At 38.8% G+C, this 23,506-nt stretch overlaps 2 protein-coding genes across 4 annotated transcripts in view; one reads left to right on the forward strand and one right to left on the reverse strand.

Annotated features, from left to right (window-relative positions):
* Nucleotides 1-23,506, reverse strand: part of clu (clusterin) — a 169,555-nt gene that overhangs the window by 3,118 nt on the left and 142,931 nt on the right. Inside the window, exons 2-6 of one of the 2 annotated variants that reach the window (XM_074615788.1) lie at nt 3,183-3,341; nt 2,591-2,739; nt 2,196-2,366; nt 1,233-1,403; nt 709-922 (exon numbers count right to left, since the gene is read on the reverse strand). In XM_074615788.1, coding sequence (XP_074471889.1) covers nt 709-922; nt 1,233-1,403; nt 2,196-2,366; nt 2,591-2,739; nt 3,183-3,297 — 820 coding nt within the window. In that variant the 5' untranslated portion in view covers nt 3,298-3,341. Of the gene's footprint in view, nt 1-708; nt 923-1,232; nt 1,404-2,195; nt 2,367-2,590; nt 2,740-3,182; nt 3,346-23,506 lie in introns of those variants that run through there. The other variant, XM_074615789.1, reaches the window with a different exon arrangement.
* The window catches only part of scara3 (scavenger receptor class A, member 3), a 29,772-nt gene continuing 14,917 nt past the window's right edge, over nt 8,652-23,506 (forward strand). Inside the window, exons 1-2 of one of the 2 annotated variants that reach the window (XM_074615786.1) lie at nt 8,652-8,790; nt 14,995-15,088. Coding sequence is in view for 1 of the 2 variants with exons in the window: in XM_074615785.1 (XP_074471886.1) it covers nt 16,007-16,013 (7 nt within the window). In the remaining variant the exon portion in view is untranslated. Of the gene's footprint in view, nt 8,791-14,994; nt 15,089-15,496; nt 16,014-23,506 lie in introns of those variants that run through there. The other variant, XM_074615785.1, reaches the window with a different exon arrangement.

The raw sequence follows: 23,506 nt of genomic DNA on the forward strand, positions 1-23,506 counted from the left end.
GAAGATCTGCGGGTCAGTTTTCTGGTAAAGAGGTTTCAAAATGGTCACATGATGGTGGGGCGATGGGAATATGCACACATGTAGACAAAATAACATTTACACTACATTTAAAAGGGGACTTTGACATAATTAAATACCCAATCATTACATTTTGACTTGCAGTACAATATCATATGTTGTGAGTTTGTTGTTTCATTTTGACTTTAATGGGACAGATTCTGCAGACAGTTCACATCTACAGTTTGCATACAGGTGGTTTTAGCCTCTTTTAACCTCTGTTTGTTGTTTCACATTGCTTTGAAAACTCACAGTGCTAAATGTAAGAGTCTTTTATAGCTAACCTGATATGACTGATCTTTGCAATGGCGACTTAGTTACTTTAAAGTCTTTTTTCATGAAGTGTTTAAGTCATTTTGTCTACTTCCAGTATAAGACAATTTAAATGTTTACCTAAAAAAAAAGGATCTTTTAGACTGAAATGTGCAGTTTTTTCAAAGTTTTGAAATTGCAGGGTAAACACAGGTGTAATTAATAACATCAATTATGGCCCTGTTGCATTGAGGTGTGCCAGGGGTCTGGTATTGTGCATGCTGGCTCACTGGAATGACTGTGACACACTAAATACAACAGGACCATAATCCATTTGATCAATTACACCTGTGTTTACCCTGCTGTGACATATCAAAGTGGCTGCTGTGACAACTTTACCGTCATTAGGAGCTGCGTCTGAGTCGATGTCCGTCATGGAGCCCATAGAGCTGAAGAAGTTCCTGCCCATGCCCATCATGGGGGAGAACAAGTCCTGGAAGCTGTGGAACGGGTCGTTGAAGAGAGAGCGGATGCTTCTGCGGTGGCGAATGATCGGTCCCAGGAAATTGGGGAAAAAGAAGACTGGAGGGTTGAAGTGGACATGATCAGCCACCTGGGAAACACCAACAACACAGAGACACAGCCGGTTAACTTCTCTGTTCTGCAGTGAGTGAATATTATATTCCATTTCTGCCAATAAATCCCCATAAATCCTACACACTGGTCCATTTTTCTCTATTCTCAAGTCTTGCTTGAAAAAGAGATTGCAAAGTGAATGAGGTGATTTGATTATATCTACCTAGTTTTGTGTTATTAGTGCTAGAGGACAGCCTTAATAATACACCCATCACTCATAGAATCTATACAAGCAAATATGTATCTCTGTGTCCAGTGTTAATGTTGGTCTAACAGGTAAACAGTACCTTCATGCTGTCTGTGAAGATGCTGTCCACACCATCAGCCATCTCTGTGTATCTCTCCTCCAGGTTCTGGAGCTCTTTGTTCTGTCGCTGCCCTTCCTTCTCCAGGACGTCTATCTTCTCCCCGTTGATAAAGATGGAGAACGGAGACGATCTGTTCAGCACCTCCTCCAGCTGCAGGTAAAAGGAGAATAAAAAATCTGAAATATCTATACTTTTTATTAGCTTATCAGGAGAGTGAAGAAGAGAGGGGATGATAAGAGTATTTGTATTTGTGCCATGCATGTAATTTTTTTGACTTGTGCTTTTTATTGTTTCCTTAAGAAAAATGACTACCACAAACTAAACCATAACAAATAAAGTAATATGTACATATAATAACAGGTAGTAACTGTAAATTGAAAAACAAAGTATTCAAAGGAGGGGGAAATAATAATAATAATAATAATAATAATAATAATAATAATAATAATAATAATAATAATAATAATAATAATAATAATACATTAAACTACAAATATAAAAAATAAAAATAAATATATTTTGAATAAAAAACAAATAAATAAATATGAATAAACACATTAAAAAAAAAAATTCACACACCAGATTCCCCTGCATATCATTAAATTTCACTATTTATACTGAATCACTGAAATTACAAAGTATTTGCTATTTTATGCTTGTCAAGAGAAAACACTGAAACTTTTATGTGACTCCAAAGATACCACTCAAAATCAACATGTTTGTGCACACAAAAGTTGCATTACAGTCACTTTAGTTTAAGGGGTTCCTATAAAGATCCCTCAGTATTGATTGATTCTCATAACAATTATGTAATCAATCAAACTGCATTATATCCCTTATAAACGATGGCATTGACCAGCAGCTAATATCTGGATTATAATCAAACCCCCTTATATATAATCTATAGTGAGTTCATGAATGTGTGCATGTGATGGTTCTGACCTGGCGTCCCACCAGTCCAGATCCACTGCTGCATGTTCGGGAGTAGTATTTAACGCAGGTGTTCTTCAGGCAGGGCTTACACTCCTCCCACAGAGCCTTCATGGTCTCATTACAGACCTCCTCCTCACGCTCCAGTTTCTCCTCCATCTCCTGAGCTGCACGCATCGCTTCCTGTTGTGAAACGGAAACAGAGATTTCAAGAGGCAAGCTCTATTTTGGTGTGATCCATAGAACTCATTGGCAGTTATTATCGTTGCATCATGTTTCCAAGGGATCAAATCAGCTCTATTGGGACAAAATAAACCTATTTCTTTTACTGTTCTAAATAAACACCGTCTCAATCTGGCAACAGCGCTCATATCTGACACAGAAAGTATCATCAGGCATGTTTCTACCTCTTTCTGCTCCTTGGTTTTCTCCAGGGCGTCCAAAAACTTCTGGTGGGCCTCTGAAGATTTCTCCATCACGCTCTTCATCTCCTTCACTCCGTTAACGGCAGTTTCAATCTGTTTATCCACATACTTTTCCCCCTGGAGGGAGATCTCTGTAAAAAAACACACACAAACATATCACATATTCACTGCAGGTGTGGATTCCTGTGACAGATTCCAGCATTCAGCATTTGTTTTACAAACATGAAGGGAATAACAATCACTTTAGAGCACTTTAAGTTATTTTTCTTTAATTTCACAAAAGCTTAAGTAATTTGTAAAAGGTTGAGTTGGTTTTAAAGGACCAGTTTACCCAAATTACAACTTATTTTTTCTTTGATTAATACATTTTTCCTTTTGTGATATCTAGCCATTCAGATAAAGATATTTGTTTCTGAGGTTTCTGCTGCCACCGCAATATAATCTAGGCAAATGGGATTTCATTTGTGGTTTTCACAGCATTAAAAACACTTTTTACTGAGAAATAAAATTAAAAAAATAATAAATTTGGCCGAATCGACCCTTTAAATTGATCTGATGCCGGTGGGAAACTTACGGGTAAGATCTTCTTTTGATGGAGGAAGGATACAGTTGGCTGAGGCCAGAAGAAGAGCCACCACACCCAGAGTCTTGGACCCCTTCTTCTTCATCATCATCATCATCATTAACATCCTCTCTGACTCTCACGGGGCCAGCAGGCAATGATGAGGAAAAAACTGTAAAATAAACACATTAAACATGAACATACAGGTTCAGTTTAAACTCCTGACTGTGTTGTGATGTTATTGTAACGTGTCTCCATCTCCTCTAGAGGGCACCATGAGCTGTACAGAAACCAGAGACCTACGCAGTAGAAAATAACGGTCATTGCTCAGCAGCTTTCCAGCCTTACACAGCAAAACACAAAAATAACAGCACTGATCAATACTGATAAATAATTCAAACTCATGCCTGCTGAATGGATCATTTCCCTAAACTAACACCATCAGCACCATCAGCAAGGACGTTATGACCGAACTGACCTCAGATCAGTTTTTCCTGTGACTTTGACCAACTGTGCATTATATAAAGAGAACAGCAGGCCCTTTCTCTGTTTACCCGTTTTAGACTCTGACGTGTGCTTGGTCAGCTGCCTGTATGTTCAACAATGACCGCTTCAACAGAGAGTTTTTATTCAGATTCACTCACATACACACAGAAAAAGACAGAGAGAGAGAAAGTCATCAGACAGATGGACTTTTCTCCTCTCTCTGCAGCTTTTCCCAGACAGTATGCTCTGTTGATTATTTCTACAGCCGGACATAATCCTCCCTCTTCCTCTAAGTACACAGCCCTGCTCTAAATGCACCAATCTATCTGCCATCATCAAGCCAAGTACTGACATTATTTTTAAGTGCAAAGGGAAGTTGGCGCGCCATGAAAAGCAGAATAAGGAAAGTGAATGAATAATATTTGTATTATACTCTATGGCCAAAAGTATGTGGACACGTAAACATTACACCCATATGTGATTGTTAAACATCTCATTCTAAAACCATCTGTTTCTATAACAGCCTCAACTCTTCTGCTTTCAGGTTTTCCGCAAGATTTTGAAACCTGGCTGCAGAGGATGTGTTCCCATTCAGCCACAAGAGCATTATTTGAGAGGTCGGCCACTGATGTTGGCCTGGCTCGCAGTCGGCGTTCCAGTTCATCCCAAAGGTGTTGGATGACGTTGAGGTCAGGGCTCTGAATAGGACAGTCAAGGTCTTTTCAAGAAACCATTTTTTTGTGGACCTCGCTTTGTCAATGGGGGCACAAAGTGAGCTTAAAGGGACAGTATGTACGATTTGGTGGCATCTAGTGGTGTGGTTGCAGATTGCAACCAACTGCGTACCCCTCAGCTCACTCCTCCCTTTCCAAGACTGCGGTAGCTTTAACCGCAGAGTGCAAAACTGTGGTAACGCCGTTCACCTTGCTCTGAGGCCGTCCTTACCATAATAACATTACTTTAGGACCTGCAGTCAGGTGATGATTCTCTTTGGGTTCATCATGAGCGACAATTTTCAGATCCCACAGTCATTTATTCCATTATTAATATATGAACAATTATAGCAGCTTTAATACATGTGGACATAAGTGTCCACATATGTTTGACTATATACATAGTAATAATACATACATATAGTGTAAGTTATGGTGGGTCATTATACTATCCATGATAAGGGGGATGTCAAAGTAATTTGTCTACTATCTGATCTGTATGTTTATAAATGTTAAACATAAAATGTCCTGAAAACCAAATATATCTTATGTAACTTTGTTTTTCAGATTCATCCCCTGTTCAGTGATGTTTGTGCTCGCCCACCATCTCATGTTCCTATGGAAACAAGCAAAGTACAGTATGCACAGCGTGTTGTTTTTCTATCATATTCGGTTTAAAATTGTCCATTTATTATTATTTTTTTTTATAACTTTTACATTCATTTGTTATTTGACCTCTTATCCACTGTCTGACAGTATCACATATACAGTATATTCAGTATGGTCTGCTTCAAACTGTTCATTGAAGCTCTAAGATGTTTACACATGAAGACTCCATGTTTTTATGGCTTAATTCTGCATGTTCTTTGCACACATTTTGAAATTGAAATCCCTTAAAATTGTGTATTTGAACAATGGTTTTCCTCAACTTTCAGATAGTAGCAGCTATTATAAGGAAGATAAACTCAATATACTGATGGTATAACCTCTCTGAATGTCTGTGCGTTTAATCTGCAGTGAAAAACAGAAAAAAAAGGACTGGACGCCCACCTGGAGGCTAAAAAAAAACGCCCCACTTTCTCCTCTCTATAGGAGCTCATGTGCTCACGAGTTTAACACGCACAGTGCAGCAAACTGCAGCCGTTTACACAATGAGGTCATTATTCATGTGACAATAAGCCCCTCACTTTAATTACAGCATGCCAGTCAGTTACTGGAAGGTTTGTAAACATGGGCTGAATGTGACCAGTGAGACCTTTTATTTTAACGAGAAAAAAAAACACAGAATGAGTCAAGACTTGAGGTGCAGAGAGAGGAAAGAATGAGCAATGCATAAAACCTGAGACAGAGCCAGAGACAGTTAAACAGGCAGAGAGAAAGTTAAACAAATACAAAAGGAAAAGAAGCAAAGAAAGGAGAAATAATTTACAATGCAGAGGTCAAGCTACATTATTTGCTGGACAGCAGCTGCAGGGATCCTGATAACTGGAAGAATGCAAAGAATGCACGGCCTTCCACAAAGTTCATGAAGTAAAACACAGCAAAACGTCTGCATCAGATGCTGGGTTCGAGTATTTTCTTTGAGTCCATATCTGAAACTACAGTATCTTATTCTACAGTGCATAATAGAACACATATCACCATATAATACATGTACTATTATATTGGTATTTGTATATGATATTATATTCTGCATGGTATTTTCTTCCATTTCTATACAGTATATATTTCATAGCATTGTAATATTACTGTATAGTGTGTGTATATTACACATACTGCACATATATTATATATAACACTATATACTTATTAAATTTGATCGGCAAGGATTTTTGATCGATTTAGCATTTTTTAAATAAAAATATTAAAACGTCACTGGCTCCAGCTTCTGTTCTGGTTCCAGATGTGAATACTTGCCTGTTTTCTTGATTGTTTTATGATGATAAATGTAATATATTTGGATTTGGGACGCTTGGTCAAGCAAGACAAGCAATTTGAAGACGTGCCCTTGGCCTCAGGGAACCTATGATGGACATTTTACACCAATTCCTGACATTTTATAGACCGAACAATTGATTAATTGTGAGATTAATTCTGCAGATTAATAATCGTTAGTTGCAACTACACTTTAATATATATATTTATATATAATTATGATTATGTATGTTATATTTATTATTCATATTTATACCTACTGTATATATTTATATGATATATAGTTCACACATCATGGAGTTGCACTTCTGGATTTCTTTGCACAATTCATATATTTAGTCTGCTGTACTGTAATGTATATATTGTATTGTATATAGCTTTTTAAATGTGATTTTCATTTATTCTATGTAAATAGTTCTTGTTTACTTACCTCTTACTGAGCTGCTGTGACATGAATTCAGTAAAGGTTTATCTTATCTTTTTGATCTGACATGTCTGAATTATCTGTTGTACTGTTGTTACATTTGTACATCAGCTGATGACTGCAGCTGATGCTTGTTTTCACTGTTTCTGTCTCATTCTCTCTTTTAGAAACTCAAACGACTCTCCCAATCCCAGAATAAAAAGGAATTATCTAATCTGGATCATTTGGTTCTCCATTTACAACAAATGGGACACCATCACATGTGGCCTCATTTCGGCCTCATTTGAGGTGTTTTGGGATTTCTGCACCCAGAGGATTCACTTGTCATGTGGTTATGGAGCAATTAGGGTCAGGTCTACAGAAAATGCACAAAATATTACATTTTTACAACAGTCCGTAATGCTAATACCTATTCTGAAGTATAAAGACTATTAGAATATTATAATATCTTTTAAAATGCTCTATTCGTGTCAACAGTTCCTGATCAAATAACAATAATATTCATATATATTAATACAGTTAGTGTATTGCTGCTGGCCTGGGTGTGCCTATAGCCTAAAGTGCATTAAAGTAAACCAACCATGATGTCATCTACCCTAATCCAGTTGTTTTGATCCAAAAATGGAGGTCACACCCATGAGTAAGCATTACAAACAGCAGCTGTCCCCTTGCCAGTCTGCATGCATGGAGAAAAACAACTGAAGGGACCACATTTTACTAATAAAATCTACATTAATATACAGCTGAATTTAAGTTAGAAATGTTGGCATTTCATAAGATCAACCTGGAAAATGCATTGCACTCTATTGTTTTCTATTTATACATAAAACTATCATCACAGCTTGCATTTTAAAGAGATTATTCTCCTCTGAGCATCACAGAGCTGCAGACTGTTAAAACAATAAAAGCCTCTGTGACTCACCTCTGTTTGTTTCCTGAGACTCCAGACCGTCTGAAGCTGCTCCTGTCTCTCTGCTGCTCTTATTTATACCTGAGGATAACTGGGACGGTGCAGACGTGATTCATGCTGCTGCCATCAAGCTGCAGCAAAATAAAAGACAACTTCCTGTATCACCCTTCAAAATAAGATAAGATATGATAAGATATTCCTTTATTAGTCCCACAGTGGGGAAATTTGCAGTGTACAGCAGCAAAGGGGATAGTGCAAAAAAAACAAGATGCATCAGCTAACACAGTAAAAAAAGAGCTAAACAAAGTGTAAGAAAATATGAACCATTTAAATAGAAGGATATGGAAGTTTTTATTGGACTTTATTATTTGTAACCCACAGAAGACATTTCACAAATGCAAATATTTCACTATCCACAAACATGTATTTTTGTATTTGTGTTGTGTAAAGTCACATCCACAAAAATACAGGGCGATTTGCAAATACGCATAACTTACTCTGTAAATACGTATTTTAAGGTTTACATGTAAAATGATATCTACACATTTGTGCATCTATTTCACATTTGCAGATCGCTTTCTGCGGATTTATGGGCCACATGACATTTGTAACTTTCCTCCTGTTTGTTTACAGAATTTTGTCCGATTTGTAGATAATAGTTGTAATCCACAGAAGACAATTCACAAATATGTAACATGATCTGCAAATATTTCACTATCCACAAACGTATTTTTGTATTTGTGTTGTGTAAGAAGTGTATCAGGAAAATGTACTTAAAGTATTACAATTAAAAATATTCAATGCAGAAAAATTCTAATTAAATTATTGTCAAAATTCACCTTTTTAGAACTGATTTGTGTTTAATATATTAAATATATATAATAATTTTACTATGGCGTTTTATGCTAAATCCAGTTCCTCAAGTGCATGCCGCTTATTGGCTGTTGACTCACTGCAATCTGATTGGCTGTTGACTCACTGCAATCTGATTGGCTGCTGGCTCACCGCAATTTGTTGGTACCTGGTCAAGAAGAGGCTTTCAGGAGCTCAAGCATCTTTCTGAGAGGATTACCAAACATGAAAGCAATTTGGTAAAATTGGGCAAACAGCTATCCCAACTGACAGCGCTGAGACTTGAGCAGAAGAGAACAGGTGTGTGGTATACAAAAATAATACTTGTCAGAGAGGTACTGTTGCTGGCTTGCTCTATCACCTGAATTCTTCACCTGTATCACCATATCTGAATTACTGTGTGGAAGTTTGGGGTAACACTTATAAAAGCAACTTACAACCACTATTCATACTACAAAAGAGAGCGATCAGGATAGTAAATAATGTGGGATATATAGGGAACACACTGTTTTTAAAGTCACATGCATTGAAATTCATGGATTTGGTCAAATTTAAAACCGCAATAATTATGTTCAAAGCAAGACATATTTAATTTCCGGGCAATATTCAAAAAATGTTTTGTGACACTGGAGGAGGGTTATAATTTAAGAGGAAAATTTAATTTTAAAAAGCATTGTGTTCGTACAATAAAGAAGAGTATGTGTATTTCAGTCTGTGGGGTGGATTTGTGGAATGGGTTGGGTGATGGGTTGGTTTATATCTACTTTTTAACTCCGGATGGATATGTGGGTTGTAAATAAACTTGGGATGCTGTTCATATATTTAATTTGGGATGTAAATAAATCTTATATATTATATTATCATTCTATGATATATGAGTTATTAGAGGAGAAGTGACAAAGGGGTATAGGGAAATGTAAGTTTTACTTCTACCTACGCCTTTCGAACACTATTACTCTTGTTTTGTTTGTTATTATTTTGTATCTGTTTTTATTTATTTTTATGTTCGAAATAGTCTTTCATTCATTCATTTATTCATATTAAACTAGTATTTTCACTATGATTAATTTAATTTTATGAGTAACACTCCTGAAGAGTTACTCCATTTCCTCCACCATAAGTAAAAAAAACCTTGTGATTTTATTTTGAAATCTGAATGCTGTTTCCTTTAGTTATGGTGTTAAACTAAACCTAACTTGATGCTTGTGAGCCTGAGGACTTTTCCAGAAATTTTGTAATTTATTGGCAGCAGCACTCAGAGTAACAAACAGTTGATTCATCCTGACCGTGACTCATTATTTAATAACTTCACTTTCATCTGTGTTTATCTGCATATTACCACAAACCACATTATATGTGCAGTTTCACAACAGTTTCACACAAACATATGTAACCTATACGCTTATAAAATAAGTTAATTGCAAAATTCATAATAAGACCTCTTTCACAGCAGACATGCTATACCAGTAAAAGCACAGGTGTAACTAATATCATTAACGAAGGCTCTACTAAGTGTCCCAGTAAGCAATGTTAACGTGTCATGCGTAACACCAGGAGCCTGGAACTGGGACATCTAAATGCAGTGCAGTCATCTTTAATGTTATTAATTACACCTGCACTTTTCCTGCTCTTACAAGTAAATATTTTTGCTGTGAAAACTCTCTTGTTTTTAGTAAAACTGCAGAACAGTGTGAACAGAGGGGTGTGGGAGTTACTGAAAAAATATAAAAGGAGTCATAACCTATTAACTTTCTTTAAAAAAACAAAGACACAACACAAAGCCAGAGTCAGTGTTTTGTTAATGAAGCTTGACCTTGAGACCGTTCTCATTGAAACTCAGCCTGCACCAACATGTATTACAACTTTCTGTAAGTGTGAGGAGGCTTTTGGGAATTCAAGCACCTGTCAAACAAAGTATTATTAATGCTGAAGTACCTTCAAACAAAACAGTAATCCTTATTAACAACAAGTGAGGGCTGTGTCATCTAAAGGGGATGGATGTTCCAGTAAATCACACACACACACACACACACACACACACACACACACACACACACGCACACACACACACGTTCATACGCTCACACAGATTCCTTAGTTGTGTGTCAGTATCAGTCATCTCTCTGCAGAGTTTTGCAGATGTTCAAAACTTGTGATATTATTATTTATGTTTTGACAAAGGCTTTGGTATCTGTGAAACATGCAAATAGCTTAATGGATAAAGGAATTTAAGCTCTCCACTTCTGGAACTGTGAAGTTCTTGCAAGATTAAAAAAAAGATGACATAACCTTAGATAATAGACAGCAAGGTTTGGTTGTTTTGTGTAGATTTTTTTTTTTTTAAATATACTGTTTTGAACCACCAGGGAGAACCTTATTTACCCTTGTGGTTTTGTGGGTGGTTAAATCCAGTGGGCAACCTCCAGGTCTGAAACGTGAAGCCAGAAAGTTAATTATAACCTTTCTTGTTTGCCTAAAAATGTTGAACTGATCATCCAAATGTGTAGTTGGACATCTTTTCCCAAAGGTTTCCATCCTATGTTAAGTAATGTTAATGATGATTTATTTCACAAAACAAAATCAAGTGAAGTGAATTGTACTCTCTGAGTCTGTTAGAGCATATTTCTTTTACGGATCTGTCTCTCTTGTCCCTCAATGCAAAAGCCAAATGTGACACTAGGTGGCAGGAGCTCCATTCTTATACAGTAAATTCTCCTCCCTAGAGATACCATCACTGTATACATACAGTAGTTCAATTGTTTACCATGCGTTGGATATTTCCTACCCTGTGCTTCTAAAAATGATTTGAAAGAATAATGTCCAAATATAAATATTTGACTGCTGTCTTTTTTCTGGCTGTTAACATTTCAGTGTTGTTCATGCGCAAGTCACTTTGAGCCTGTTTACAGCATCTCACTGGATCTAAATAAATCAGAAATAGTGACCAGAACATCTGTGTTAAGATAGTGAGGATGGAGAGAAAACTGGACGTAGAAATGTCAGTGAGACAGTGTGAAAAAATGTCCTCTAAACTCCGTCCAATACGGCCCCCACGTGTGAAATTCCAGCACCCCTCATTTAACAGCGGCTCGGCTGCTGTCATAACAGCAGCTTTAGTTGATTTAATCTATTAAACAAAGTTTCTATCCATTCAAAACATGGCATGGCAATGACAGTATTTAAATCACAGTGATCATGTGGTGAGCACAAGCCAGATGTTCATTTTAAAAGTATTCAATCACTTTGTCATTTGTTTTTCTTTTTCCATCCCTCGCTGTCACTATTTCTGAAGACTTATTTGCATCACGACGTACTCCGGATGGACATTCATCATCCCGAGATGATGTTGTTGCAAATCTCTGTCAGACAGCAGTGCAGGAGACAGGATTCTTGGAGCATCTTGCAGTGTTTATCCTTTGTGATAATTTATGGCCACACTAAACTCACACTCACGGCGTGAAAATTCCTGAAAAATGCTCCTCATCCTATCCTGTACATGCAAAACTAAAATGACTAAAAGAGGCTAAATGTAGAATTGTTTTTTACTCATTTTGAGACAGTACAGTTACTGATATCAATTACCAATACCAGAATGTTGCTACAGGAAGTTTCTGATAAACACTTCTGGACAACACATGCAGTTTATTTTAGGCTCACAAATTCAGATGGTGATTGTGCAAGAGCCTCGCCAGGATAAACACGCTAAAGAGAAAAATGTTTGTTTGTAAGATGAATGTGGAACAAAAGGCCCTCTGTGTCTCCTGTATTAGCGATTATTATGTTGGTGTTAGTAGTGACGTTGACTAGTATAACTAGATAAGTTCACTGCACGTTTTCATCACATTAGGAGGTCGATGAATGTGACGAGGTTGCCTATGTGCTTGCATGGCGCATGACATGTTTCTGAGATGTTTTTAAAATGTAACTTTTGTCCACCAGATGTTGAAACTAAATAAACTTTACACATATGAAAGGGGAAAGACCATGGCAACGGAGCAGCAGCTAGGAGTATGCCGGAAGTTATGGCGGAAAATCCTAAGATGCGTCCAAGAAAAGTTTCTGGAGTGGATGCTCCAAACAAAAAAAGAAACTTGGCGTTCAGAGGAAGGATTAAAGTCGGGCTGTCAATTGATTAAAATATTTAACCTCGATTAATCACACGATTGTCCATAATTAATTGCGATTAACACATTTTTAATGTGTTGAAAAAGTACCTTAAAGGGAGATTTGTCAAGTAATTAATACTCTTATCAACATGGGAGTGGACAAATACGCTTGCTTATTGCAAATATATGTATATATTTATTATTGGAAATCAATTAACAACACAAAACAATGACAAATATTGTCCAGAAACACTCACAGGTACTGCATTTAGCATAACAAATATGCTCAATTGATAACATGGCAAACTCAAGCCCAACAGGCAACAGTCAGTGGTGGAGACAAAAGTTCCACTCAGCAAGTTTAATTTATCAAACTTCACACAGCTCCGTCTGTAGCTACAAAAGGTGCTAAACCCCCACTGTACACTTGAGTCCAAGTCTTAAATCTCTACAAGTCCACAGCTCTGTGTCTCTAGCACCACCACTGATGTGAGAAAAAAGTAACCTACCATCGACTACTTCCTTTGTTTCCGTAGTTACCAGTAACTTGCATAATTTAGATTTTAACATCACACGTCCAAGAGTGCACTTAAACTTGCTGGCCTCGAGATTTGTTCAGTTTGTGTTGCTCAGTGTTGACAGTTTACCAGCCGCAGATCCAGTGTGACTAAACTGATTATCTGTTACGTGACCCTTTGCAAACTTGTGTTTTGCTCCACTTTGTCAGTGTGTGTGTGTGTGTGTGGGGGCATCATGTGCCGAGCTGCTCTAGTGTTAAATTGGCCAACCAGTGAAGTGGAACCATGTAGCTCTGCAGCCAATCCTCAGCCAGCGGCATGGATTTCAATATTTCAACACACACACGCAGAGAGCTCTGAATGAGCCGCTCTGCTGGCTTCTAACACAAAACATAATTATCACCAGGCTTAATTGGTCCCGCTGGTGGTACTGAACGACCCGCGTCTGACAGGCCGCAGATGAACTTCAAACATTTGGACGATTCTGGTATCAATTTAGGGGAAATCGTGTCTCTGCGTGGATGCCTGAGTATGAGTGTGTTGGAATGTGCTTGAACCGAGCTGATTAAGAAACTTCACGTTCTGATCAAAGGTCGGTGGCTTTGTGATCGGAGTCCAGCTGACTGATGCTGGCCATTAAATTACCTCATGGGATCCTCGTTTTTACAAACTGCAGCCAAAATAGCCAAAATAACTTGTAAAGGAAAAGAGGGAGAAGGATTTGGCTTCAAAGCTATTCAGGGATGTAGAAGTAATCATCAAAAGGGAATTATTCACTCAGATGTAATGCAGAGCAATTTTGCAGCGCTGAAATGTCATGATTGCGAGGAATGTCCTTTTGGGGCAAAGTATTTATCTAATAGTTTTTCTTTATTGTTTGACCATTTGTTGACTGTACCCTGTTCTTTGTCATGATGATAAAGACCCAGTAGGGCGGGAAGTGCCAGTATACTGTATAAAGTAGTTAAAATTAGCTCCACCTTTACCAGCTGCAACATTAAAGTAATACATACGTGAATCCATTGATGATTACAATCCGATAATATAATATGTATTATTCTGAAATGTGCCGTTCTGCATAATGAGTACTTTTACTTTTGGTACTTTAAAGTTACTGTGAGGAACTTTCAACTGGTAACAGTCTCAATTTATCACTGTTATCTCTACTTTACATGACCGACATAAGTAAACAAGACCATCAGCGAGAAGATTGGCAATTTCTATATAGTTATTGTTAATGCTTGTCATCGGTGGCACTGTGTCCGATTCCGGCAAAATCTGACAAAATCATGCAGGTTCACCAGAAACTCCTTCAGCTCAGACTCCAGCAGGGCCTCCAGCGGGGACAGAACCAGATCTGGCTTCGCTGCCGCCTTCGACCCTGCAGTCTGATCTCCGGCAGGAGGTGGAGAGCTCCACGTCCGGCAGTAGCTGCTCCTCCTCCAGCCAGGAGCTTCGCCTGACTGCTCCGCCTGTCCCCGTTCGGAGCCAACACCAACACCGTGCCGTATTGTCGGCCGTGCTGGAGGGAAGGAAGACACGGGAGAACCAGATGAGAGGTTTTCTAAAGGGACACTGGTGCTCGTAATCACTACCGCTTTTGTCCACAGGGGCCGCCAAAATCAACACAAAATGAAAGTTCCTCATAGTAGCTTTAAGTACATTTTGATGCTAATACTTTGTAAAAAATCTGAATGCAGGACTTTTACTTGTAACAGAGTATTTCTACACAGTATTATTGCTACATTTAATTCAATAAATGATCGGAGTACTTCTTCCACCTCTGCTTCAGTCTCTGAAAATACACAGCAGCTGAGTTTTGTGGATGAGTATGAATATAATAACCCACCATAATACACACCCATCTTCTTATTTTACAGTGAGTGCAGGAGAGGAAATTAAAGAGCTGAAAGTCCACGATGCCAGACAGCAACTGGAGCTGCCTCGTCGGCTGGAAGGCCGGATGTGTGCGTTGCTGAGAATATTACACCTGCTGCTTAGTCTTACACACTGGTAGTCGAGGTTAGCGGGATCAAGCTGAGAAGACTGCGAGCTGGTGCCAGATAGGGATTATAGCTTTGACATGTGTGCGAGTGAGTGTGTGTAGGTGTGTGTTCACAGAAACTATTTTCCTGTCTCGCAGGGCCAAGGCCACAGATATTCAAGGTGCTCGCACCACAATGTTCAAACATTTGTTAGCAATTAGCCTCGGCCACAAAACTGACTTTCAACAAAACACATGGACCCTCCCACCCTTTTCTTTTTTTTCACCCTGTCCCTTTTCCAGTCCCTCCCTCATTTTCCAGTTTCTTTGTTCCCCTCCCATCTCTCTCTCTCTTTCTTACCACCCTTCTTCTTTTTCTTCATCCCCTCTCTCTCCATTTCCTCCCTCCCTCTTTTAAGTTGCACATGGTTTCTGTCTGAGGAGGTTTAGTTTTCCTCGGGCTCTGGATGGGAGAGGGATGATGCCAGAAAGCTGCAGGCAAACACACATGTTCAAAACTTAAGAGGAGCTTTGACCATTTCCCTTCAGCACTAATAGACTTGCAAGAATATTTGAAGTAATCGAGAAATCAGGCAGTTTTTTAGGTTGCACAGATGCATTTTTTTTGGAATAACATTCAATGTGACTGAATCCTGAAGTGTTTACTTTTTGTTCACCAGTTTTCAAATATGTGGAAGTAAGACATTTTGGGCCTTTGGGCTTTTTATTCTTTCTTTGGAAAACTGGAAAATGTTTCACGAATGAGTTTGCTGGCGCCTCAAAGGTACATTGTTGACTACCTTTGTTGTTCCTGGACACTGAAGAGGACTGCACTATCACCACCATCAAGTTGAGCATCAGCAGACTAAACCACAAGTTGTTTGTTAAGGATTCTTAAGAGAGGAATCATGAAAGGTAGAGTAATTTCTCTGGTTTCTTATTATTATGTAATTCTGAGCACCTACAAATCCCATCGTCCTACTTTATAGTCGTGCAAAACAACATTTCTTACTAATACCTGGGTGCACTTTCCAGTGTGAAAAATACTTCAAAGTGTAGACAGGAACAGTATGTGTCATTGTGGCATGCCGGCAGGCACCTGCACGGGGCACCAGCGACCACATATGCTTCTCATCTGCTGTGAATCTTGGCAGCGTGGATCCTGAGAAAGTGCCGGTTTGTTGTTCTTGGATGTGAGACTTTGATCAGTCAGCTTTAAATCCTCCCTGCATGTGCGTGCACACCACAGCCCCATTTCATAAAACATAAAATGTTCCCTAGCCCTGCCTGCCAATCTGCCGCAGATTGAGTTAATATCCCCCTTTAAAGGAGAGCGAGTGAAAACATAACTTTTGAAATTGAGCTTTTTCACAACATGGCATGAAAGGAGAGCTGCCACCGGCTTTGAAGAGGGCCGGGGCTCGTACAGTACATGGTTCCCAGACGTATAGTATGAGAAGTGAAAGGCTGACAGATGGGAGGATACAGTTAGAAAGAGGGGAAAGAGGGGGAATCAGGAATAAATCCCACATGTTGGGGTTGCAGCTTGAAAAGATGTTAAGAAGTGTTGACATATTCATTACCAACTGTAATTTGGCATATGATTATGATTATTATTGTTGTTAACTGAAAACTAACTGTATTGCTTCCTCTTTTTAGTGCTATTTTAACTGACCATTCACTAAACCCAATATAATACTTATTATACTAGAACAAAATAGCTCTACATTGCAATAGGGAATGGGAATGTGAGGGAAGATGCTGCCTTGAGTCGATACAGTAAATTAACTCCCAAGAACATATACAGTCCTCTCCTCGGCCAAACAGTACAGGAGGTCTGTTAATGTTTCCAGCCCTGCCGACCAGAACTAAACATGCTGCCTCATACATTCCTAACAGGGCTGGAGAAGAGGAGGAGGGGGGGAGTCAGAGGAGGTGAGGCAGGTGTATGGTTGGCAAAGGAGAAGGAAAGAGTGAGTGAAGGGGAGAAGAGAAAGGGAGGTGCAGATTTTCTTGTTTTGAATTCCACTTTTGCTGTGGCAGCGTTTTCAATTTACAGTCAAAGCATTTTGAAATTGGATTGAAAGGAGAACCTGTTCTTTTTGTATGCAGTGTGCACTTTTTCATTTACTTTTGCTCACTTGGATTAATTGTCTGAAAAGGTTTTGCTGGACTTTTTCCTGGTTTTCCACCAACTCAAGCAGCATACATATATAAAAATGTTGAATGTGCAGCAACTGGATACTTAATTAAAAAGGTAGCGGTGTTATTAGATAGATAGATAGTAACTTTATCGATCCAGAGGGACATTCAAGCTTGGTTAGTAATAGCAGCTGTTTATTTTTTACTAGGTTTTCTTCATTTTTATTCAGATGTATTGGTGATACTGTTTTTGTAACTTTTATACTGATAAGGCCAAAGGTATGTGGAAACTCCTGTCCACACACTTTTGGTGTGGTATCCCTTAATTCCAATTAAAGGAAGTGTCGATTCTACAGCATACAGTGATTTTTCAGACAATTTTCTGCTTCTAACTTTGTGTCAACAGTTTTCCTGTTTCAACATAACAATGCACCGACGCACAAACCCATTATTGGGTTGGTAGTTATTTGTAAATCCATGCCTAACTGTGTGTTAAGTCCTTCCAAAGTTCTTCGTAACTACTAGCTAGTTTCAAAGTAGTGATTCAGGTTGCACCATGAAAACTCAAAAACAATCAACGACGTAATAGTAGCATCACAATCTGTTACACAACAGATAGATTTTGAGCTGACCATTCTTAGAAAATATAGGTATGACTGTGTTTTATTCATGCATACATAGAGAAATGTTTTAGTGTTAGATGTATTCATGCAGTTTAGAGTGGTGAATACCTGGGTATGCTAACTTAACCAATGCTATTTGGTCAATAGAGGGATAAAGTTGTACTAGTACTTTTTGTGAAATCACAAATAAAATCATTATTAAACAGCATTTTGACCCATTACCTCGTCAATCTGAACGGGTAATATATTAGCATTCTATCTAACGTTTTGTTGGTTGGTTCCATTAGCCAACAGTTACATCTGGCAGTTAGCGGGTGTACGTTTTTATTGACAGTATTGTTACCGGGAAGGTCCGATGACGCCGTTTAGCATAGTAATTAGCCATGTGCTTCTGTTCGTTGCTTGGAGAGTTTGTATTTTTGGAGCAATGGGCCTTCGGAGCAATGGGAGATGGTTTTCGGGATAATTGGCCGTCGGATAATTGGCTTTCGGTCCAATGGGATATTTTTCGGACTATTGGAGTAATGGGCCATCGGAACAATGGCATGGCCCCTAAATTTGACTGAACAACTGGTGCACCCGTGTCCACATTCTTAATTCGGGTGTCCTCATAGTTTTAACCAAGAAAGCTTTTCTTATTCTTATCTTTATTCCCATAAGAGGGTGAGCCTCTGAAATTCGAGGGCAAGTAAAAAAAAAAAAATACTGAGAAGACTGCGAATAAAGCATTAGAGAATATTGTACACGCCCTTTTGGCCTCGAAGCCCTGTAAACTTAACCAGGCTAGTCTCCGTGTCTCAGCCTGGCTGCTGTCCAAATTGGTTTTAGTCCTGAGAAAACATGATGCGTTTATGGGATCGTGACTCTGAAAGTCTCCCGTTTCACTGCCGAACCACAATAAAAGAAAAATGTTCTTGTAATGGCTCGTCTATAACTTCAGCTTCGCAGTCCGTAGCAACACATACCAGGCGTTTATAGTTTTGCGTGGAGACCACACATTCCAGTCAGAGGGCACCTAAATGGCTTGGATGTCAACAGAGGTTTGGAGAGGGACTCATTTGGCTTTATGAGTTGTGGTCAAGACCTCCACTCTGATCTGGAGCGGGGCCCATCTCGTGACTCCTGGTTTCACTTAAAGCTGGGACTCGCTGAGGTTCTTGAGGGGAATTTTATGGTCAAAATAACTTAAATGAATTAATGAAAGACAGGAACATGAAACAGCATGACTTGTTTAATAATCCATTTTTATGTGATTTGCAATTCAAATCGCTTTATGGAGCGATGTGGTGAGGTTACAGGACATTCAGGGCATTTTTCTCACCAAGGAGAACATTTCACATGATCCCCTGGCGAAAGTAAAGTCCAGAGGGGGAATGAAGGGAGGGACAGGGTGAGGAAGGGGTTTGGAAAGTCCAAAAACCCCCTGAGAGAAACCACCACAGGAGAACCACAAGGGTTAGCTGACTCAGGCCTGGCGCTGCGTTCACAAACACCAAAGGTCCCTGATGGTGAAAGGATGGAGAGAGGAGGTCTGAGTGACTCCATGTGGGTGAAGAACAACATCCTGATATTTTCATTTTTATTTTTTGTACACTCTAGTCCAGCTTTCACTCGCTCAACAATCCTGTTGGTAATTCTGTAATTGATACCCACCGTCACCTGTACACGTGTCCCTTATGGAACTGATTAGAAACAATCAGAAATGTTTAGAAAAGCTTTGTAAACTAACCTGTAACATGTCCGTCTCATATCCTGTGTGTGCTGTTTTAACTTGTTGCTTGCCTTGATATTTTCATAGGTGTGGTGGCTGGTCCACTGTACACCACCTGAACCAGCAACATCCAGTACAGTATGCTGACTGGAACCACAGCAAGCTCCCACCTGAATGGTTAAGAAGATAATCTTGCTTTGAAAGCCATTTTTGAGTGGATTTTGTGGGGATTCATATTTCGTATTCTCTATACTTTTTTCTTAACGGCACAAACTTGTAATAAATTGGGAGTTTCGGCATGATGAATGCCACCTGTTCATGAGGAGGTGTGCGCCCCCTGAAATTGCCATATAAGGCTAGCTGTTCAACTCTTGGCTCAATCCAATCATGCAGATCACAAACACCTGAGGGATGAATGTGTTTGTGGCTTGTTCTGCTTTGAGATGGTGATTTGATAATACCCGACAAAGATCTCTTGTTAGATTTGTTCTTTTAAATTAAAATAGCTGGGAGCAATCAGTCCAGTGCAGATCTTATATTTGCCAACAGTTTTGGGAAGAAGAACGATCACCTATGGGTGTAATGTTAGGGTGTCTACATTCATACTTATGGTCATGGAGTGCAACATTTAATAGTATTGTAGGATTTCTGTGGCTAGCAGCAGTATTATCTTCAGTCCAGTAACCTCGACCAGTGCAGCTGCTTTTAAGGTTAATTATAAAACTAAGGGACCAGGTGTCAAAATAACACTTAATAACTTTGTGATATAGCTACTAGTCACAAAACGTATTCTTGGTGGCAGTATATGTATTTTTTTCCTGACATTGCTGTACTTTTATATAATTATCCACTATTCAGTACTACATCCTTTGGAAAAAAAAAGTCTTGGAAATGTTTAGTTTTGTTGGATTTTGTTTAACCTATTTTTCAAGCCTCTCCTTCAAACACATATCCTTACAGTATATTTACTTCTTGTCACAGCACACTTGCTGCAGTGTGTACTTCAACTTTTCCATCCTCAGTCTGCCTCACTGTCTGGATAAACAGCCAAAAACAGGTCTGGTTTGGTCTTTTCTGCAGAACACTGAACTGCAAATATTCCATAAATTCCACATTATAAATTCAGTTGTATTGTAGGTTTTCCATAAAACGTATTCTTCAATTTGTCACTGACAAAGCTTTAATGTTTACATAGATGCATTTTACTGGTCAATTGTTAGAATCTGTTTTGTTGTCTATTCAATTATTTTTAAGCTTCTTTATGCTGCAGAATTTGGTCCCAAATAATACATATTCAAGGTCCCCTAACATTAACAAAGTCTATTTTAACCCAAACTATAATTTTTACCTAAACCTAGTAACCAAACCTAAACCAAAGAGACAGAGCACAACGCGTCATACTCTTGCATACTGTCAAAAGGCAATCACAGAGTCTTCCACAAGCTGCTAGTTTGACAGCTATGAGTACTAACAATACACATTTTTGTTGTTTCTGTTCATCATGACATGTAAATGTCCATAATAATAATATTTTTGGGGGAGTGGCTTTGGAGAAGCGCCTGAAGGGACAGTGTTAGTCAAGTCAAACTTTATTTGTAGCACATTTAAAAACAACCGCAGTTAACCAAAGTGCTGAACAGGCACAAAATACAAATGAATACAGAGCAAACAACAATAAGAACAGAGGAAAACAATGAACATAATGTGCACATAATAGTTGTAAAGGAATTGCAGCACAGAAGAAGATGTAGTCAATATGTCAAGTGTTGCCGACTTGGCAACTTTCTCTCTAGATTGAGGGACTTTTGGAGCTAGTGCTGCTGGAAAAGAGTTGGCAACAGTGCGTTATCTGTTAAACACGTCATGAAAGGTTCATGCAGATGCTCCATATTTGTTTAATCTGTGAGTAAATGCTTTGCTGCACCAAATTTCTGACCCCATTAGTAAGAGCAAGTGTAAATTGGACAAAGAAAGATTACAGTTTTCAGTAGTTTCCCAGTGTTTTGCCACTGCCTGACTGTATACAGTAGGTGTGACCTGGTAAGGGGCCGTGTGGTGCTGCTGTCAGATCAGCTCCGTTCTGCTCTGTGAGTGTTGGACAGGTCGACTTCCTCACTAACGAGACAGACATGAGCGGTTTTTCCACAGAGAGCAGGGAAAACATGAGGAGAGAGAAAAAGAGAGAGGGAGGGAGGTGAAGGAGCAGAAAAAGCGAGGAGCAGGCAGATATTTGAGGGTGGATACTGATGGGGAGATTTTGGAATTTCAGCTTCCAATAGCAAATAATGTGCTGACATTCAAACATTTGAATCTGGCCATTTTTACGCCACAGAAGTCCAAAAAAAATGTGAGGAATTCGGTTTTCCCCCTGAGATGTATTTTAATCAGGGTGGGAAAGTCTCTGAAACGAGATTTAGACCATATGGGACAAACTCTCCACTGGAACACAGAATAATGATGCTACGGTATGTTGTGTTACTACATACTCTCACTGCTTGTACCTCTCTTTCTACTACTACTGCCTTTAAATTGAAGTTGTGAGTTTACATTTTTAGTGATATCTTTTAAAGAAACAGTGGATTATTTTGTCTGTTCCAAAATTTTAAAGCTTTTTTTGGCAGGTTGGGGACAGCAGTACAGGTCGTAAACACGTCATAGTTTCACCTTATAAAGTTGATGAACATGTTAGCAAACAGTTTCCTATTCACACATCCAGGAGATATGGACATTAGCATTCATTTGCTCTGTGTGTGAGAACAATATCTGGCTCTTTAGCCACCAGTTGCTCCACTATGTTCACCAGTTAGTCACTAACTTTGTCAGTCTGCTGTTTGTTGTTGAGCAGGTAGTGTACAGCAAGTTACTGTTACTGTCATTACTAGGTACTTTCATTTGAAAGTAATGCATTACTTTACAATATCACTGTCCACTGTCTACAGAACGGGTCGTCCACTAATCGAAAGATCGGCGGTTCAATCCCAGGCTTCTCCAGTTCACATGTCAAAGTGTACTTGGGCAAGTTACTGAACCCCAAATTGCTCCCGAAGGCTGTTTGTGAATGAGCATTAGATTAGAACCTGATGGGCAGGTTGGCACCTTGCATGTTAGCCTCAGCCATCAGTGGATGAATGTGTGAATGTTGGCATGCAAAGCGCTTTGAGTGGTCTGAAGACTATATAAATGCAAGTCCATTTACCATTTAATGCGTTACTTGACATAGTAAAGGTATTAATATTACCGAAATCCTATTAGCAACAGGTTATATTACGTCATTACTGCTGAAATTAATATCAAACTGTAATGCGTTACTCCTCCCAACACTGGTGTACTGTTGGTTTATCAGAACTTTTTCGACTGAAACAGCTGCCCGCTGCTGTAAACAAGGTTAATGGGAGCAGAGACAGTGAACCAAAACAGTAAAGATGTTTGCCAAAAAACAAAACAAAGAGATGAAACAGTGAGATATAATTAGATTACTTGCTCCACTCCACATGTTGCCAAGTTTTCATGTTTCTGATAAAAGGCAAATACTGGCTTATCAGCCAACAGAGATATCAGTCAGTGTAACACTGGAAGAATTTCCTCTTGTCCTCGTGAACTACCATGATGTGTTTTAGCAACTGCAGAGCAATGATTGAGTTTTCTGAATTTTCTTCCAAAGAATATTCTGTTTGGACATCTTCTATCTTTACATCCTTTATTCCTCTCCTCCTGTTTTTTTCTTCTCCCTCTCTCCTCCCTCCATCATTATGTCAGCTTCAGTGTTTAGTGACTCAGATCTGACCTCAGTTGTTCCACCACAGACTGACATAAACATTCACCTCATCGTGGCGTTTACAGGCCAAGTGTACTTTTCTCTATCAAAACTTTACAGACATTGTTTTTGGAGATTATGTCATGTGTTTTCTTTATTTGGTTCAAGCCAAATTAAA

Source organism: Sebastes fasciatus, chromosome 18, assembly GCF_043250625.1.
Source record: "Sebastes fasciatus isolate fSebFas1 chromosome 18, fSebFas1.pri, whole genome shotgun sequence".
Lineage (NCBI taxonomy): Eukaryota > Metazoa > Chordata > Actinopteri > Perciformes > Sebastidae > Sebastes > Sebastes fasciatus.